General features: G+C 42.2%; 1 protein-coding gene across 3 annotated transcripts in view; it reads left to right on the top strand.

The window, feature by feature from the left end:
* bsna (bassoon presynaptic cytomatrix protein a) overlaps nucleotides 1-21,474 on the top strand; it is a 116,570-nt gene that overhangs the window by 33,488 nt on the left and 61,608 nt on the right. For all 3 annotated transcript variants that reach the window (XM_062999194.1, XM_062999195.1, XM_062999197.1), the window contains exon 3: nucleotides 4,176-5,441. In XM_062999194.1, the coding sequence (XP_062855264.1) occupies nucleotides 4,176-5,441 (1,266 nt within the window). The remainder of the gene's footprint in view (nucleotides 1-4,175; nucleotides 5,442-21,474) is intronic.

Below are 21,474 nucleotides of genomic sequence, written 5' to 3' on the forward strand. Positions count from 1 at the left end.
GAAGCCTTTTGTAAAATGACAGATTTTTTTTATGCTTTGCTCACCACCTCTCTCTCTTTCTTTTTTCTTTTGTCCCCTTTGGTGACTCGTTTTTTTCCATATCCTTGTCAATTCTGCCATCTCTGCCATGTTTATTGCTATTATTGCCTTCACTTCATTAGCAATTTCTGCAGTATTTGATACTTTACATCCCAATTATTCCAATTAGTCCACTTGTTCCAATCTTCTACCTTTCAGTGTTTGTCATCACTTTCATTTTTGCTTCATTTATTAGCATGTAATATTTTTGCAGCCTTCCAAATGACACACTGGCTCCTGTAGTTTTTTTGTAGGTGATGTGACCAATATTGCAATGCCATCAGCATACCTGAGATTGCTAATATTCTTTCCATCAATCCTGAATCCTCCGGCAAATGCTTATACACGATGTGATTTACTGATGAAGTAATCTGTGGTTGAGACTGAGCGCTGCATTTACATGGACAACTTGGCATCTTTCAGAAAATTCACTGATGTGTGTTGCTAGTCTGTTTATGGGAGGAGTTTATTATTCCACATCACTAAAAACACATCTTGTTTGCAGTTGATGTGAACTGTGACTGAAAGGATAGAAAGCCACTTGCTTTTCCCTTTAATAACTGAAACATCATTCTCTTTAGGTAAATCTTTATGAATCTCTCCATAAAATATTGATAGGTAAATCCAAAAATGAATCAGTTTTTTTCTTTGAGTCTTTTGAGATTGATGCTGTTGGATTTTTTGCCCTGGATTAAGCAGTTTTAAATAAGAAAGGCTGCTACATAATATAAAAAAGGTCTCTTTTTGATCTGCTTGCACATTATTACTTTGAGGTGCACGTCATTAAATGCTTTTTTAAACAGATATAGATAGATATACTTTATTTGTCATATATACATGTACAGTTGTACAATACAATGAAATTCTTTCTTCACATATCCCAGCTTGTTTGTAAACTGGGGTCAGAGTGTAGGGTCAGCCATCGTATGGTGCCCCTGGAGCAGGCAGGGTTAAGGGCCTTGTTTAAGGACCCAACAGTGGCTGTATAGCGGAGCCTGGATTTGAACCGCCAATCTTCCGGTTGATAGCCCAAAGCTCTACCCACTAGGCTGCCACTGTCCCCCAAAATGATGATAAAGATAATAAATGCCATGCATCAGTATGCCATGGTGCCAAAACCATGTGAATGTGGTCTTAGTATGTGCCTTTATGTAGGCGTGTTTGTGTGTGTGTGTGTGAGTGTGTAGACCTAGAATTGGATGTGTAGTGTCTAATGCACTAGCTCACCACTGCTGCTATTTGGATTTGGGTCTGAGGAAAGGAAGGCCAAATTAGGAGTCAACCGCTAGCCAAGTGGTGAAAAAATACTGAATGCTCTTTCTGTGTGTCTTAAAGCTTGCTATAGGAATCTACCATTGTTTTTAGCCATCCTCAATCAGCATAGCTGTCATACGGCAGAGATGGAAGGTGCAATGGGAAATTTAACATGGCTAAATTTGGAGTTAATCAGCTGACTATTTTAGGGGGTTAAATGAAAAATCATGTACATATAGAAGATACAATTCAGCAAAACTCCATCTTAGTAGCAAATAATTATGTGCTTTTCATGTAATGAGTCACATAAATGATAATCCAGTTTTCATGGCCCACATTGTTGCAATGGGTGCTTACAGGCAGCAGTGGTGAATTAAGACACTGGTCTGATTAGGGTCAAGCTAGGAACTGGTTGTTTGTTGTCCAAGACTCATTGATGCCAGAGGACATGAAAGTTATAGCATCTGATATGGACCAACAGAGAAGCTCTGGCTCACATTTACCATTTTAATATCACTGATAAGGTATATGTGTCACAATACAGTGCATTGAACCCTTTTGTGTATGGGACTGTCTATTGTTGAAAGCACCTACTAATAGGCATGCAGGCATCAAAACAGTGCAATCAAACATCAGTGCAATAAAATTATGCTGATAGGTGGCAATCTTGTTATCTCCAAGATCACACAGACAGCCAGACAGATGTGCACTGTTTACCCACAGAAATCATGGCACCAGTATGTGCTGTAGGACAATACACATCACAATGTACAAAAGATAAAGGACTAAATCTGAATTCTTTGTCTTGCTGGGTAAGAGCTGTTTTGACAGCATATTATTTTGGGGGTTCTAATATTTTGGCTTATCTGTGTAAATACAGCACATTTTATACACAGGATGCACTTTCCATTTCTGGTCCTAATTCTTCTCCAGACAGTATGGAAAATGCAAATAAAGTAAAAAATGTTTTCCTGACAATTACTTTGACTTTTATTTGATTGCAGACAGTTTGAACCCACGATATTTCATGTTTTGTCTTCTCAACTTCATTTCATTTGTTAATATACCTTAATGTATATTAACAATGTATATTAACAATGTACCTCAAAGAAAGATTGGAAAGAATTTGTATATTTCTCTCTCTACAGTGCATAATATCAATAAACGATTCAAGGAATCAGGAGGAAATTCAGTGCGTAAAGGCCAAGGGCAAAAGCTTAAACTTATAAAACAACTAACACAAAATAAGCCTTATGTTAACCATGTCTAGAAGCGGTGGCGATTTCTCTGGGCTTGGAGGCATCTAGGATGGACCATTACACAGTGGAAACGTGTATTGTGGTCAGATGAATCAGCATTCCAGGTATTTTTTTTGAAAAATAAACGCTGTGTACTCCGGACCAAAGATGAACAGGACCATCCAGACTGTTATCAGTCCAAAAGCCAGGTTCTGTCACGGTATGGGGCTGTGTCAGTGCCCTTGGCAAAGGTAATTTACAATTCTGTGATGGCAGCATTAATGCAGAAAAGTACATTAAGATCTTAGAGCAACATGTGCTGCCTTTTCCAGGGATGTCCATGCATTTTTCAACAAGACAATGCAAAACCACATGCTGCACACATTACAAAGGCATGGCTGCGGAAGAGAGGGTACAGGTACTGGACTGGTCTGCCTACAGTCCTGACCTGTCCCCAGTAGAGGATGTGTGGAGAATTTTGAAACAAAAAAATGTACATCTTAATACGTGTTTGCAGGAAGAATGGGACAAAGTAAAGCCTAAACACTAAATTGCTTGGTATCCTCAATGGCAAAACGTCTTTTAAGTGTGGTGAAAAGGAATGGCAACATTACAAAGTGGTAAATGCTTTACTGTCCCAACTTTTTTTGGACAGTAAAAAAAGTGGTGGTGGGGGGGGGGATGTCAAGTCTGGCTGTGTTTAATTAAATAAATCAGCCTAACACTTGAAATTGGTTAACTGCTTATGAAAAATGTTGATAATTTTCATCCCCATGGTGACGTAGGGATGTTTTTCTGCTGCAGCAACTGGTTTGACAATGTGCCTGCCATCATGGATTCACAGAAATACAGAAATTGAACCTTGGTAAAAATTCTAACTAGTCAATGATCCCAAACACACTTTCACGTCAACCAGAGTTTGGTTAAGGAATCAGTCCTGGAATATTCTATAGTGGCCTTCTCAGTCTCCAGATTTAAATCCCATAGAAAATCTTTGATTTCAGTGCTGCATTTGATATCACTGACCACAAAAATTCTTAAAAACAGATTTGCAAACTGGGTTGGATTCACAGGTACAGTTCTATAATTGTTAAGTGTTAATTGCAGGCACTACTTTGTCGAAATAAAAACATTTTTAAAATGTGCCAGTGACCTGTGGTGTCCCCTCAAGGATTGATTGGTTCACTCTTATTTATATAATTTATACACACTTCCTCTTGACCAAATTTTACAGGACTATGGGTTGTTCTACCACAGCTATAAAGATAATACTGAGATGTACTTGGCCCTGTCCCAAAATGACCATGGTCCCCTTGACTCACTTAATAAATTCTTTAAGTAGCAATGGTTCCACAATAGAGGTGTCAGAAGCTTGTTAGCACTTACCGAAATTGCCTTTTTTTTTTTTTTTTAGCAGTTATCAAAAGGACGGTTCACCAAGTATTGAAATACACTGCACACACACATGTGTGAAGATACCAAGATGCTTTTTTTTATTTACATTCACAATTGTCTACTTGTGAAAATTACTTTATCTATCAATAAATATTTCCCCTAAATATGTAATTTGTTTGCTTATATATGTATATGTATGTATTTACACAGGTCCAGGAGTGGCTTTGTCTGAACTGTCAGATGCAGAGAGCATTAGGAATGGACATGACAACTCCACGCTCCAAGAGTCAGCAGCAGATTCACTCTTCTACCCACCAGTCAAAACCAGACTTGATTATTCCACCGCATTCCCAGCCTTCTGCTCAGCCCAAATCTCAAACACAACACCAAACCCAGCCACATTCCAAAATACAACCACAGACTCAAAGCCAGGCCTCAGTTGGCCCTCAGATCCAGAGAGGATCTACTGACTCTTACAAGACTGGACTTCAAAATATAGGCCCTGCAGTTGAAAGTGAACCCTCACAAATTGGATCTCAAGGAATGCAATCACGAACCCAGGGACAGAATGTAGAGTTTGGGCAGAAAAGCCCAAGCAGACCATTCCAAACTGGCCCACGGATCCCCCACCCAGGTGCAGTGCCCTTACCAGGACTGACAAAGGCGCCATCCCAGCCAGATCTTCGCCATGCATCTCCAGTTCATCAGAGACGATCAGAGCAGATCAAAAGTGCTGGGAGTTCTCCAGCTCGCCGTCCTTCCTCTGTTCATGAGACCCCTCCTCAGGATGGTCTTACCAAGCTGTTTGGTTTTGGGGCATCATTGCTAAATCAGGCTAGCACACTTATCTCAGTTGATCCACTTCCTGGGGGTGGTACCTCAGCGCATTCCTCACCTATTAGGCAACAAGGTGCCCAGGGTGCCAAGGTGGTCTTTAGTGATGCTAATGCTAAAGCAGGTGCAACCAAACCGGGAATGGGAGAAACTATGTTTTCACCAGGCACTCACGCCCCTTTACAAAAACAGCCTTTGCAGCAGCCACAGTCAACAGCACATCATCAAAAAGCATCACAATTGCCAGCAAATCAACAAAAGGGGCCACAGCAGCAGTCACTGGGACTTCAACAAAAGGGGCCACAGCAGCAGTCACCAGCACATCAACAAAAGGGGCCACAGCAGCAGTCACCTGCACATCAACAAAAAGGACCACAGCAGCAGTCACCGGCCCATCAACAAAAGGGGCCACAGTCACCGGCACATCAACAAAAGGGGCCACAGCAGCAGTCACTGGCACATCAACAAAAGGCACCACAGTCATCGGTAAAAGAGCCTCAAAAGCCCAAAGTCAACTGCCCCTTGTGTAATACGGAGCTTAATATGGGATCTAATGAGCCCCCAAACTACAACTCCTGCACTCAGTGTCATACACAGGTCTGCAATATGTGCGGCTTCAACCCAGCACCCCATCTTGTAGAGGTAAAACTGCACCACACACACGCATCACACACTTTAATACACACAGAAGAATAGAGACTTTTTTGATTACAAAAAAAGCATATATCAGTGTACTCTAACTTCTATTTATTTAGTAATTTTCATTAACTATTTCATTTTGAACAGGGTAATCCTGGGTCCCTCTTACTCACACCTTTAGTCACTCATTCACACCTATAAGCAACTTTAACTCACTGTGGCACAGGCAGGACAAGCAAAACTCTTTACAGACGTTGAGCAAAGGCAAGAATTAGAGTCCTTCCACTTTCCTTCTTTTAATTTCCGTAAAGAAAACTGCTTTGTACCCAATCATGATACTCTCACCTATTACCAATGCACTTGCTTATTTTGGAATGTTTCAAAACCTAAATAGTGTACAAATATTTTACTCTTATTTTGCCAAGGTTTCTTTACATTCACATAATATCTTGGTCAGCCAAATTAATAAAAGTAATTTATTTGTACTTTTGTCTATTAATGATACAAAAGACAACAGATTAACAAACAGATTGTTGTATTCATTGTATTTAACAAACAGTTCCAACTTTTCCAAAATGCAATTTAGGTATAAAAATGAAAATAGGTGGCACAAGAGTGACACAGTGGTCTCTTATGCTAGGCCACCATCTCTTGGATCCAGGTTTGTGTCCCGGAGGAGTCACTACTCTGATATGTTTGCTATGGGGGTGGTCAAAGCCTATGATGGATTGACGCCCTATCCAGTGTATTTCTGGCTCCTTCTTGCTATAGCAGATAACACACTAAAATCTTCCTCGTTTTATGTTTTTATTTTTTAAAATAAAAGCCATATGTGTAATATAATGAGTTGATGTAAAACAAAAAGTACATCACTTTACATTAGTCTGACCGAGGAAAAATAGTTTTTTTAATGAGGTAAATTGTCTTAAATTAAACATGGGCCTTGTACAAAATAGATTTTGCACTTGATTATTTATATTTAGCTAGTGTAGAAACACAGACTATAAAACCACCATCTTTTTACTATTACTTTACTGAGGGCTGTCCTTTCAAGCATTTAACATTTAGTCTACAAATGACAAAAAAGCCTTTTTGTCAGGTCTCTTTTTATTCTGATAAAGAAAAGTTTTCTGCAAAGAGGTCAAAAGAAAGACTACACAGCGACTCATCACTAAACTGATTGTGGACCCAAGTGCAGTGGTTAAACAGAAGCAGAAGTGAAGAAAGCCAAAATAAAATATCAGATCAGACACTGCAAGTGGCTGTTATAGAAAAAAGCAAGAAATTCATTCGCCTGAGAGGGGATTTGACCCGACACTGTAGGGTGTTTGATGCTCTACAGCGTCATATCAATGCTGCCTCAGGTGATTGGATTTTTCATTTGCATTTTTTTCATATTAGCCACTCAGTTAAAGTGAACTAACTGCAAGCCAGGTGAAGTGAATACGATTAGTAAACAGCAAATTCAAATCGGTTCACAGGAAAAAAAACAAAATAATAAACAAATAAACTAAGCACTGTTGAGGCGAGATCACCAGATTATGATTGGGCACAATACTTCTCAATCATCAATATCCTGCGACAAGATTACAGGCCAATGTTTCTCCCTCTTGCCATGGGGGTGATAAATCCCTTAGCAGGTTCAATATATCTAGAAAAAATTTTTTTATTTAAAGCTAATAAATATATTTAGATATAGAGACCACTGAAACATAATATGACTGAGGAAATCATGTTGAATCTCTTTTCTTAATTGAAAATTTTTTACTACACAAATAAATTAATTGAATTAAACAATAAAGCATGTACTTAATTAAGAGAGTAGTCAAATGATACCGTGTGAGTAATGTTCTCACCTCACTGAAACAGGACAACACAATCAGATTACTTACTGACACATGTAGATGCAAAGGATTCACATTATGAAATCACCTAAGTAATATCATTAACCATGTGAACACGTTCACTTTTATACTGGACAGATAAAACAAGTCTTATTTTAAATTATGTATTAAATTCTCAGTGTTTATCTTAATAAATATTGTTGAGCAGGACTATAGTTTGCTTAAGTGTGTGCATGCATCACTGTGTTTTTCATGTAGAAGTGATGGGAGCCTCGATGGGCAGTTGTAGCCTAGCGGTTAAGGTACTGGACTAGTAATTGAAAGGTCACTGGTTCAAGCCCCACCACTGCCAGGTTGCCACTGTTGGGTCCTTTCAGCAAGGCCCTTAACCCTCAATTGCTTCAACAGTGTTATAAGTCGCTTTGGAAAAAAGTGTCTGCTAAATGCCGAAAAGTAAATGTAAATGATTCATAAGACATTGCACAGACAAATAAGTCAGTGCTTATTTCCTCTCCTTTCTGCTCTCTCATTTTCCTTTTCTTATCTTACTCCCTCTCTGGCCATCTTGTTCTCTGATTAACTGTTTTTTTTCACCCTTTTAGTTGTTTGTCTTGCTTTTTTCCCCCATTTTCCCCTGTCTGTAAATTCCTTTACATTCCTCACACATTGCCAGTGCTAACTGTGCTTCTTGTGAGCTGAAGGAATAATCTATCATATTTCCCTCACAATTTTGTTATTAACTGTATTTTAAGAGTTGATGTTTTTTTTTTAAAGATTTCTGGGAGCTTTGTATGTCATGTAGATGTAGTGACAATATGACAACAGTTTTTATGCTGTGAATTTTAAAAAATTATTATATTGGGCTGTTTTAGAGCTAGTATCAAGAGATACACACATTTTTTTTTTTTTTATTTAAAGCATGATATTTTTATAAATTTTATTATTTTTCTTACAATGTAAAAAAACATTTCCTTTTAAAATGTTGCATATAAATATTCACAGCCCATATGTCCATATTGCAGAAAGCATACAGTATATTTCACATAGCAACAATTTGCTGGACAGTGGAACTGGACCTAATTGTTATGAGTAGCGGAGAGGGAGGACCCAAGACGTGGCGATAAGAGAAAATAAAGGTTCTTTATTTAATAAATGAAAACAGACCAAGGAATAACATAAAACAATTCGGGGACCCCGAACGCTGCCGAAGACTCTGGCTCTGAAAAGAAAAGAGAAACAAAACCGGAAACAACTTGTACTGGAAGCGAGCCGCGAACCCTGGTCGCTGGCACGCCGTCCCAAGACCGTAGCGCCTCGCTACGGCAAGGCTGCAGAAAGTAATAGCGCCGGCGCTAAAACGAGGCACCGCGCTCAGCCGAGCTCGGGGAAAAAAACCCACGTGGCAAAACCAAAACAGAGGAATGGAACACAGGTTCTAAAAAGCTCGACGGTGCTGTCACCAGCGCAGCTGGGAAGTGACCGTATAATATAACTAGTTCGCAATAAAGTAGCGAACTCCGGACACGAACCCTGGTCGCTCCGGTGGGGGCGCGGCTCACAAGGGAAGCGCCAGTAGCGCTACAAAGATCCCTGAGCCGGTAAGTGCTGTAAAGCACGGGGAAGCGAATACCCCGGCGTTAGCTTTAGCCGAAAGCTAGACGGCAAGAGCCAGAAAGGAAAATCCAGCGTTAGGACTGCACCCAGTCGCACCAGCCAATCTACCAAAACTGATCTAGTACCTCGGGCCTCCTGACCCTACTCCTCCAACCGCCTACGGCCTACGCCTACGCCTACGAGGACACGTTGGCCCGGCCGGAACGTCAGAGCCGGCTGTCGCCTGCGGTCGGCATTGCGCTTCATGGAGCGCTGAGAGGCCAAAAGGGCCTGTCTTGCCTTCCGCCAGGCAACGCAGCAGCGACGGACATGTTGCTGCACAGACGGCACCGCAACCTCTTGTTCCTGATCAGGAAACAGTGGAGGGGGATAGCCGTACTGTGCCTCAAAAGGTGACATACCCAATGCGGCATGGTGCAGGGTATTGTGGGCAAATTCAGCCCACAATAATTTATCTGCCCAGGTGGCTGGATTCCCTGCGGTAAGGCACCGAAGCATCTTGCCTAGGTCTTGGATAACCCGCTCCGATTTCCCGTTGGACCCGGGGTGATAACCCGAGGATAAGCTGGCCGTCGCGCCCAGGAGTTGGCAAAAGGCTCGCCAGCACTGGCTGATGAACTGCGGGCCCCGATCCGACACAATGTCGGACGGAACCCCATGTGCTCTCACCACATGTTGCAGAACAGCCTGTGCTGTGGCCATCGCGGACGGGAGCTTGGGCATCGGGACGAAGAGGCAAGATTTAGTGAACCGGTCAACGATCACCAGCACCACCATAAATCCCCTGGATTTTGGCAACCCTGTGACAAAGTCCAGAGCCAGGTGGGACCATGGTCTCGAAGGTACTGGTAATGGATGGAGGAGTCCACGCGGACGCTCTCTTGTGCTCTTGTTAGTAGCACAGACAGCGCAGGTTCGGACTAGGTCCTTGACCTGCCCCTCCATCCCCGGCCACCATAATTTTCGGCGCAGTAACACCAGGGTCTTAGAGACTCCTGGATGTGCCGCAAATGGGGACGCGTGAGCCCATTCAAACACCTGACGGCGGACTGTTGATGGAACAAACAGCCGGTCAGGTGGTCCTCCACCTGGGTCTGGGTCAACTACATGCGCGTCCCGAACTGTCTTAAATATACCCCACGTAACTGGGGCCGCAATCTGGCTCGGGGGGATAATAGGACCGGGCTCACCCACTGGTCTGGTCGAATCCCACTGCCTGGAAAGAGCATCAGGCTTGGTGTTCTTCGACCCTGGCCTATAGGACAGGGTGAAGTGGAACCGACCAAAGAAAAGAGACCAGCGGGCCTGGCGAGAGTTCATCCGCTTCGCCTGCTGGATAAACGACAGATTCTTATGGTCTGTCCAAACAAGGAAAGGATGTTTCGCCCCCTCGAGCCAGTGTCGCCATTCATCAAGTGCCAACTTGATGGCCAAAAGTTCCTTGTCACCAACGGGGTAGTTGCGTTCGGCAGTGGTCAGCCGGTGGGAAAAGAAAGCACAAGGGTGGAGCTTCTTTTCCGGGCCCACTCTCTGGGACAAGATTGCCCCTACTCCGACATCTGAGGCGTCCACTTCAACTATGAAGGGCTCCTCGGGATCGGGCAACTGCAACACTGGGGCGGTTGTCAAGAGAGTTCTAAGCCTATCAAAGGCTTGTTGAGCTTGCACCGACCATGTGAACGGACCCTTCCCCGTTAGTGCCGTCAAGGGGGCGGCGACCGTGCTAAAGTCCCGGATGAATCGCCTAAAAAAGTTTGCAAAGCCCAGAAATCTTTGCACCTGGCGAACGGAACTAGGAGTTGGCCAGTCCTCCACTGCCTTTATTTTAGCCGGATCCATCTGCAGAGCACCTTGGGAAATTATGAACCCCAAAAAGGAGACTGCTGGGGCGTGGAAGATGGACTTCTCCAGCTTGACGAATAGGTGGTGATCGAGCAGAAGCTGGAGAACCCGACGGACGTGCCTGACATGTTCCTCGATGGATCGGCTAAAAATTAGGATATCGTCTAAGTAAACATAGACGTATCTGTCAAGGGCCTCCCGCAAGGCCTCATTGATAAAGCGTTGGAAGACCGCGGGGGCATTCATTAACCCAAAGGGCATCACCAGGTATTCATAGTGTCCCGTGGGCGTAATGAACGCAGTCTTCCATTCATCCCCTCGCCGGATACGGATCAAGTTATATGCGCTGCGTAGATCCAGCTTCGTAAAAATAGAAGCCCGCTGAAGAGCTTCAAAAGCTGTGGCCATCAGCGGCAGCGGATAACGATCCTTAACCGTTATAGCGTTCAGACCTCGATAATCGATACAGGGGCGCAGAGTTCCATCCTTCTTTCCCACAAAGAAGAATCCCGCCCCGGCAGGGGAGGACGAGGGTCGGATGAACCCCTGATCGAGCGCTCCCCTGACATACTCTTCCATAGCAATCCTCTCCGGTCCCGACAGGAAGAAGAGGCGCCCCCTAGGAGGAGAGGTGCCGGGAAGCAAATTGATGGCGCAATCGAAAGGTCTGTGTGGGGGTAAATCCCGCGCCCGGGACTTACTAAATACCTCCTGTAGGTCATGGTACACGGGAGGCACCCGGGTCAAATCAGGGGTTGCCTCTACGGATGTTGCTGGGGCCGATGACATGCTTGCTTGGCACCGCGTTCCCCAAGCAAAGATTGACCCGGTTTGCCAATCGATCTGGGGGTTGTGCTTCTTAAGCCATGAGTGCCCCAGTACCACTAGGAGCTGAGGAACTTGGGTCACTAAGAAGGTGACCCGTTCCTCATGACTCCCCAAACGCATCGTGAGAGGACACGTTTGAAACGTAATTGGACTCCCGGCCACCACCCGGTCGTCCACGGCGTGAACCGCAATGGGGACTCGCAATGGCTGGAGCTCAATCCCCAACCCGTGCACCAAGTTATGGTCGATAAAGTTTTCCACCGCACCTGAATCAACACAGACTTTGAGATCGGTGGACTCGGACTCCCAGCGCAACGATGCGCTGAGGAATAGGCCTTGCCCAGGGATGGTTGCATGGCTCGCCCTCGACTCTCGCCACGAGAACAGCCTACTTGTTTAACCGAGGGCGGGCTCTCGTGGAGGGGTCGGATGGACGCTGGGCGGCCCCCCGGGTTGACCCAAGTTGCATGGGTTCCGGGTCCTGATCTCCCGACACGGCGCGGGGCTGACCTTGCGGCCGAAAAGAGGGTTGGTGGGACCCTCGCTCCTGCGCACGTTGTCGGAGTCGGGTGTCAATTGAGGTAGCCAGGAGATAGAAGGCATTCAGAGAGGTGGGAAGCTCTCGAGTAGCCAGCTCGTCCTTAATCCTTTCTCCAATCCTTCCTCATCCCAACCGCACTCAGCCGCCAGAGAGCGAAACTCGATTACAAATTCGGCGACTCAGGGGCGTTCTGCTCCCACAGGGCTGTAGCCCACTCCAAGGCCTTACCGGTGAGCAGAGAAATGATAAACGCCACCTTGGAGCGCTCGGAGGGGAAGCGGGACGGCTGTAGCTCGAACGTGAGGGAGCTGGAGGAGGTGATGGTAGGGGAGGGGGGCTGGGAGGACGCGGACCAGCCACCAGGGTCGACAGCAGCTGGGCGATGTCGGCCACCCGCTGAGTCAACTCAGTTAACGCCAGCTCGTGCCTCCCTAGAGCAGCCCCCTGGTGACGGAGGGCGTCTACCAGGGGCGGGTTCTCCGCTGGGTCCATCGTGGTTGCACCTTTCTGTTATGAGTAGCGGAGAGGGAGGACCCAAGACGCGGAGATAAGAGAAAATAAAGGTTCTTTATTTAATAAATGAAAACAGACCAAGGAATAACATAAAACAATTCGGGGACCCCGAACGCTGCCGAAGACTCTGGCTCTGAAAAGAAAAGAGAAACAAAACCAGAAACAACTTGTACTGGAAGCGAGCCGCGAAACCTGGTCGCTGGCACGCCGTCCCAAGACCGTAGTGCCTCGCTACAGCAAGGCTGCAGAAAGTAATAGCGCCGGCGCTAAAACGAGGCACCGCGCTCAGCCGAGCTCGGGGAAAAAAACCCACGAGGCAAAACCAAAACAGAGGAATGGAACACAGGTTCTAAAAAGCTCGACCGTGCTGTCACCAGCGCAGCTGGGAAGTGACCGTATAATATAACTAGTTCGCAATAAAGTAGCGAACTCCGGACACGAACCCTGGTCGCTCCGGTGGGGGCGCGGCTCACAAGGGAAGCGCCAGTAGCGCTACAAAGATCCCTGAGCCGGTAAGCGCTATAAAGCACGGGGAAGTGAATACCCCGGCGTTAGCTTTAGCCGAAAGCTAGATGGCAAGACTGCACCCAGTCGCACCAGCCAATCTACCAAAACTGATCTAGTACCTCGGGCCTCCTGACCCTACTCCTCCAACCGCCTACGGCGCCTGGAGGTACCCACTAGACTAAAGGAAAGAAAAAGTGGCTGGAGCAATGCAGCCAAACGCCGGCATGAGAACAAAAGGTGCGACGCCGGCACACTGGCGACGCCCACTTATATAGTAAGCGCGCAGGTGCCGGTCGTACGCCCTAATCAGCGGGCTTCCTATATGAAGCCACGCTGCTCTTTGTTCTGTAATGTCTGCGACGCCGAGGACAGGTGGTAAGTCTGTCAGACGCCGCAGACCCCCTAACACTAATCATGTTTATTTGAGTTGTAGATATTTGTTAAAATAGAACTGGATCAAAAATAATTAAGACTCACAAGTCTTAAAAAACCACATTGTGTCACTGTGAAAACAAATGTTTTTGGTCATAATACAGATGTGTGAGATTTCATTAACACCCTACATGCAGATCTCTGAAAATGACTTGAAACTAAAGTGTGTGCATCCTGATTGCAGTATGGTCTAAAATTGTCTTAAAAGCAGCCATAGTGGTACAAGCAATGGAGCAGAGAAGTCCGACCGTGACATTCTGACACTAAGTCCAAAGTATGATGAAAAGGCGTCAGGTGTAACCCTGCACCTGCACTGTTAGAGAATAAACCCAAGTGCAGGAGACTTACCTGAGCCAGAGCCATACTGCAGCTCAAAAGCCACACAAAATGAATATTAAAAAACTAATAAAATAAAACTAATTAATAAACCAAACAAAAGCCACAGCCTGAAGTAAAACTTAAGAATGGGAAAAAAATGGTTGACTTCATTATTGGAGCAGAAATACTGCATTCCATACAGTCTAATCACCATGAAACTCAGGAAATAAAGGGGCAGGCACAAGAAGAAACATAAAGAGAACTTGATAGCATCTTGATAACATAGTCAGCTTCTCAGTCTACTGACGAGTTAAAACCCAAACACTTTACTGGCATCAGCAAAAATCATGGAAAGCATGAACAAAACTTAAATTAAAAAGTACATGTGGCAACTACAGTGCAGTGCCTTGGAGCAAGAATGCTGCCCCTACCATTTACCAATGAGTACCCAGAAACCAAGGTTGGTACGTTACAATTGATACTGATGCTGATAAGTCAGTGGTACTAGTGAAGCAAATTATTGGTCTAGCTACAGTGTGTGTATGTGTGCACAATATCAATCGGGACTTTTGTAAACCATTCAAGCCATCTGCACATCTGAGACAGTGTCTTACTTTAACAATGCACCTACTGATGGTGAGATTTCTTAACAAATAATGACCTATAACCATTTTAAACTTCATAAATCAATTACAGAATTCAGTCATCCAGCCAATTACTTCTAAAAATTGTCTACCACTGTTTGGCTATTTGAAGTGTTTATGAAAGTAAATTTGGAAGCACAAGTGTGATAAATTGATTATATAATGTTGGTTACTTGACAAAATAATGTTGTCATAGATCTGACAGGGTGTAGCTTCTTTTTTATTGTAAATGAAGAGTAATCTGAACTTTTTACGGTACTGTTAACAGCACATTAATCACATAAAATTTGCACAGTTTCTGGTAGGTAACAACTGATACGTCATCAATTTCCATGGTAGTACTAAACAGTGCAATATTGTTTGGAAATGATAACTGGACAAAATCTATTTTTTTCTTTTTTAAATATAAACAATGAATTATAAACAATTGTTGGTATGATTAAGGTCAGGACCTCGTGGTTCTTTATGGATCTACACAGTCCCAAGCAGTTCCCACATGGTTAAAATTGTATAATGAATTTTTTATCAAATAAATGTTCCAATGGGGCTAAAACACCTGAATGCAATAATAAGGAGGTGTGTGTATGTATGTTACTGTGGGGGAAAGTCCCTCTGCAAGTTATACTGTGATATCGGACAGACCTAGCCTCTTGTCACTTTTTTTTTGGAACAAGAGCCAAATCAATCATTTGTCATTTCTTTCCTCCAGTCATATACATCTCTCTCTGTCACTCTGTCTCTGCTGGCCAGCTCCTATTGATGTTATAATTATGTTTATCGACTTTGACATACTGCTTGTGTTAAGGGGGTTAATCTTAAGGAAATGAGGTCAATGTCTTTTGGCCTGCTGCATTAACTGCTTTACATTTTGGCTACTGTTATAAAATGATGTAGCCTTTAATGACTGCAGGTTAAACTTATTTAAATGGGAAATATTTAAATGCACCTGTGGATTTTGAAAAGAAAAAATATTAGGCATTTAAACACAATTTACAAATTGTTGTAAGACACACATATCAAATGCAGTGTTGTAGACAATGGCTGGTGTGTTTGTATGTGTGTGCTGTATATACTGTTGTGGTCAAAAGTTTACACTCATATATTTCACGGCAGTCTTGGAATTTTTATGATTTCTGTAATGTTATTTGGTATGAAATGTGTCTTTTTATGTGACTGAATGATTGAAAAACATATTTTTGGCCAAGGTTAGATTATAAGATTAGATTTGAATAATCAAGACAGTAGGAAACAAGTGGACACAATAAAAAGGAGCAAATCAAATACAAAAGGCGCAGGTTGTTACATTGTTCTTGATTGTTTTTTTGCAACCAGCTAAACGTTTGTAAATTTGGCTAATAAACCTAATTTGCATATTGGTTAAATAATTTTAATCACAACTGTATAGTTTTCCCCACTAAATGTAATATTTAAAATAATTGTAAGTTTGAAACATTTAGTCACAGATACAGAAACATTTTCTTTCACATGGGTGATACAGCTTTTGAATACATCTTTGTTGTCAATAAATAGAATGATTTAAAAGCTGCATTTTGCAGAAGGCTCTCAAGGGTCCTTGCCACCAACTCCAGGTGGGTCTCCAGAGTCCTCGATGCTGACTCTAAACAGCTTTTCTGTGGCCTTGTCCCAGACTCCAGACGGCTCTCCTGTGGTCTTGTCGACGTTATCAGATGGCTTTCCTGTGGTCTTGTCGGCATTACCAAACAGCAATCTCATGGTCTCGCCGCTGTTACCAGACAGCAATCCTGTGATCTCGTTGCCATTACCAGAGCGCTTTCCTGTGGTCTTGTCACTGGTCCAAGGTGGCTTGTCTGAACTCTGTTCCAGCCAGCCTGTTTGACCTCTTGTCAGTCCCAGCTGGCCTGCCTGAACTCTCACCATAGCCAGAAGGATCCTTTGTGTCTTTGCTTGTCCCAACCTGCTTGTATGAACTCTTGCTGGTCTTGAAGGATTCTATCTGCCCTTGTCAGTCCCAGTTGGTCTGTTAGATCTCACAGTCTGTGAGAGTTGGAACTCTCTTTAGCCCATGTTGGTTTGTCAGTCTTGGGTCTCCCAACTTTGCCATGCCAGCTTCAGGACATTCCAAGGCATGTAAAATTTGCCTCTCAGGGTCCGGAGCCACCTCCAGTGTTTTTAGTGTACAGTGTATCACAAAAGTGAGTACACCCCTCACATTTCTGCAGATATTTAAGTATATCTTTTCATGGGACAACACTGACAAAATGACACTTTGACACAATGAAAAGTAGTCTGTGTGCAGCTTATATAACAGTGTAAATTTATTCTTCCCTCAAAATAACTCAATATACAGCCATTAATGTCTAAACCACCGGCAACAAAAGTGAGTACACCCCTAAGAGACTACACCCCTAAATGTCCAAATTGAGCACTGCTTGTCATTTTCCCTCCAAAATGTCATGTGATTTGTTAGTGTTACTAGGTCTCAGGTGTGCATAGGGAGCAGGTGTGTTCAATTTAGTAGTACAGCTCTCACACTCTCTCATACTGGTCACTGAAAGTTCCAACATGGCACCTCATGGCAAAGAACTCTCTGAGGATCTTAAAAGACGAATTGTTGCGCTACATGAAGATGGCCAAGGCTACAAGAAGATTGCCAACACCCTGAAACTGAGCTGCAGCACAGTGGCCAAGATCATCCAGCATTTTTAAAGAGCAGGGTCCACTCAGAAAAGACCTCGCGTTGGTCGTCCAAAGAAGCTGAATGCATGTGCTCAGCGTCACATCCAACTGCTGTCTTTGAAAGATAGGCGCAGGAGTGCTGTCAGCATTGCTGCAGAGATTGAAAAGGTGGGGGGTCAGCCTGTCAGTGCTCAGACCATACGCCGCACACTACATCAAATTGGTCTGCATGGCTGTCACCCCAGAAGGAAGCCTCTTCTGAAGTCTCTACACAAGAAAGCCCGCAAACAGTTTGCTGAAGACATGTCAACAAAGGTCATGGATTACTGGAACCATGTCCTATGGTCTGATGAGACCAAGATTAATTTGTTTGGTTCAGATGGTCTCAAGCATGTGTGGCGGCAATCAGGTGAGGAGTACAAAGATAAGTGTGTCATGCCTACAGTCAAGCATGGTGGTGGGAATGCCATGGTCTGGGGCTGCATGAGTGCAGCAGGTGTTGGGGAGTTACATTTCATTGAGGGACACATGAACTCCAATATGTACTGTGAAATACTGAAGCAGAGCATGATCCCCTCCCTCCGGAAACTGGGTCGCAGGGCAGTGTTCCAGCATGATAATGACCCCAAACACACCTCTAAGACGACCACTGCTTTATTGAAGAGGCTGAGGGTAAAGGTGATGGACTGGCCAAGCATGTCTCCAGACCTAAACCCATTAGAACATCTTTGGGGCATCCTCAAGCGGAAGGTGGAGGAGCGCAAAGTCTCGAACATCCGCCAGCTCCGTGATGTCATCATGGAGGAGTGGAAAAGCATTCCAGTGGCAACCTGTGAAGCTCTGGTAAACTCCATGCCCAGGAGAGTTAAGGCAGTTCTGGGAAATAATGGTGGCCACACAAAATATTGACACTTCAGGAACTTTCACTAAGGGGTGTACTCACTTTTGTTGCCGGTGGTTTAGACATTAATGGCTGTATATTGAGTTATTTTGAGGGAAGAATAAATTTACACTTTTATATAAGCTGCACACAGACTACTTTTCATTGTGTCAAAGTGTCATTTTGTCAGTGTTGTCCCATGAAAAGATATACTTAAATATCTGCAGAAATGTGAGGGGTGTACTCACTTTTGTGATACACTGTACCTATGCATTAAGGAGGGGGCTTCTGTCATGATCACAGCTTAAAATGTACAGAACATCTTGTCCCTGATTCATCCTGGTGATTATCACCCCGAGCTGTGTATATAGTTCCCTCTATTTGCAGTTTCCTTTGTTGGACATTGTGTGTTTGTATATTCTTGTTCATGGTTCATGTTAGTGTGTAGACTTTGGCTCTTGTCTTGGTTCCTATCTTAGTTCCTGCCCTGGCTTCTGTCTTGGTGATATCCTTTTCTGGTCCTGTTTGTCCTTGCTTGTTCATTATGTAGACTATGTTCTTTGTTAGCTTAGCGTAGCCTTTAGCATATAGATTAGCATTCACGTTTTGAGTAGTTCATGGTTTAGAGTAGCTTAGTGTAGGGATCTGTTTCATGTTTAGCATTAGATTAGCATTTAGCATTAGACTTTTGCACAGCATAACAAACTTTAGGTTGTGTCTGTGTTTATTTTGTGTTCATTGTTAAGTCTTGTTGGTTTATTCACTGTTCCAGTGTTACTTTGTGTATTACTTGTTTATTTCTCAATAAATCTCTATCATGCCTAGAATGTCTCTCTGTCAGAAAATGAGATCAATGCAGTAGAGTTTTGCAGCAGGACAATAAACCAAAGCACACAAACAAGTCCACCTCTGAATTGCTTGAGAGAAAATAATGGTATTGTTTTGAAGTGACTGAGTTAAAGTCCTGACTTAAAATCATTTGTGGCAAGATCTTAAACAGGTGGTTAATGCTCGAAAACCCTCCAATACAGCTGGATTAAAATAGCTAAAAAGTGTGGCCATACTTGAGTAAAAGTACAAGTATCTTACCAGAAATTTACTTTGATAGAAGTAAAAGTCACTTTTTAGAATATTACTTGAGTAAAAGTCTAAAAGTATCTGATTTTTAATGTACTTAAGTATTAAAAGTAGAAGTAAAAGTAAATGCTGTTAATAAAAACGGAAGTGGTCAGAATTTTGAAAAATATGAAGCTTGTTCTTTTAAGCCTGTAAACCACCTTAACAATGGAGCCGACCTTACACCTACAGAAAAACCAGGTCTTTAAAACATAAGAATTTACAGAACAAAATAAATTTTATTCCTTTCCTCTGAACATGATTTGTGCCAAATCACGATTACAATTAGCTGTTGACATTACCTGTTTGAAATCATATAATTTGGTCTTTTTTCACTTCATTACTAGCCCTAAATTGCCCTGTTCCAACATTTTTGGAATGTGTTGTTGGCCTAAAATGCATGTATATGCATGTTAAGAGTTGAAATGAAGTTGACCAGACAAAACGTGAAATATATTGGGTTCATATAAGACCCCACTTTTAGCCCTTTAATGATTTGCTCAATCATTAGTTGGAAAAAAATAAGCTGTATTTAAATAATCTTGTTTGGGCCAGATCTACTCCCTGGTTGACATGTGTTAAACTCTAAAATATTGGTAGATCACACATGTTATTTTAAGAAAACATCATTTCTAACTTATATGTCGACTTGGAGCCAGCAGCTGAAAAATCATACATTGAAAAAGCTGAAAGCTAGAAAAAGCAAAGAAATTTTTTATTTTTTTATTGAGAACATATTATTTTCTTGTTGAGTCCATTAAAGGGTTAAAGACCTTGAATCTTTCCTCTGCCAGTGTAATTTAAAAGTTGGTTGAAGAAATATTTGTAGAAACATAATTTCTAAAAACATGTGAGTTTTTAGAAATTATGGACATGCTTTTATGAGTTTTGCACGGAATTAATTCCAAACAAATTTAGTGAAATGTTATATCTGTGGTTTGAATGTAATAAAAAATTTTAGCAAGATATCTGAACAATCTTAATGCTAATTATAAGAAATAAAAACTATGATGCTGCGGCTTTATTGTTAATCATTCTTAACTTACATCAGTGTGTTGGATGGGTAGTTCTGAAATGCCGACATTTCCGTGTCTTTGGGTAAACATAAGAGCTTCACTCCGATCACTTTTAGAAAACATGTTTGCACCTGCGCATTAATGTGCTTAACTGCAGATCTAACTTACAAGCACAGATTCGCCAGACTTGCAATTTGCAGTATGTAACACAACTTACATCATTTAGATGTAACAATTTATTGTCGTTTTATTTTGTAGTAATTAATAACGAATTTACATACTGCAAATGTATTAGAGTAAAAATATACATTTTATTTAGAAAATGTAGTGGAGTAAAAGTAAAAGTTAAAAGTAAAAGTACAGATACTATAAAAAATACTTAAGTACTATAACAAAGTATTATTACTTAGTTACTATACTCCACTGACACCATTGTACCATCAAAGTGTTATTTATATAATAAAACACATAAAAGCACTTTATATAGTTATTAAACATGGGGGCTGTGAATTTGAAACTGGACTTTTACATGTAGAATGTTTAAATGTAGAATCCTGTTGTGCCTAATGATGCAGTAGAATCTTAGAGCTATAATCTGCATTGCATGGTAATGATAACCTTTGCCACTATTTCCTCCTCACCACTTTTATATTCTATTTCCTAGTGTGTGTCTGAGCACAATAAAACTACCTTTCTCCTTTGTCCTTCTTTTTTTTTGTCCTTCTAGTTTTTTTCTAAAATTTCTAAAGGTCCATCAACTTAAATTGTTCATGTGATATTACATTTCGGATGTAGACATGCCTTATGCCTTATACAGTGATCAGTAAATAACAACATTGAACAAAATGTAAGGCACTAGGATTAATGCAGCTGTAATTATATGTTCTTTGACTTTCAATTTGGCAAGTGCTAGTTATAATTATTTACGAAACGTACAAAAACAATGAACAGGGTATCCATGGTTGTGGAAAACCTTTGAAGAATTTCATGATTTAAGAACCACCAAAAAAATGGTCAGCCATAAATTAAAAGCTGCTGGCACTTTGGTAGTACTCTTAACACTGAAATGACCTATACATTGTAGGCTTAAAGGCTGCTATAATTTTGTTGCTAGAAAAGGCATGTTAAAATAAACTAGAAAATTCACTTAAATATTTCTAATATTACTTAAAAAAAATTCTAAACAATAAATCTAAATCTGAAGGATCTAACTGGGTGTTCTAGCAGGACAATACCCCACAACTGGGTTTGAATGACTTGATATCATTAGAAAGGTTTAATGA

This window comes from Trichomycterus rosablanca, chromosome 7, assembly GCF_030014385.1.
Source record: "Trichomycterus rosablanca isolate fTriRos1 chromosome 7, fTriRos1.hap1, whole genome shotgun sequence".
In the NCBI taxonomy this organism is placed as follows: Eukaryota; Metazoa; Chordata; class Actinopteri; order Siluriformes; family Trichomycteridae; genus Trichomycterus; species Trichomycterus rosablanca.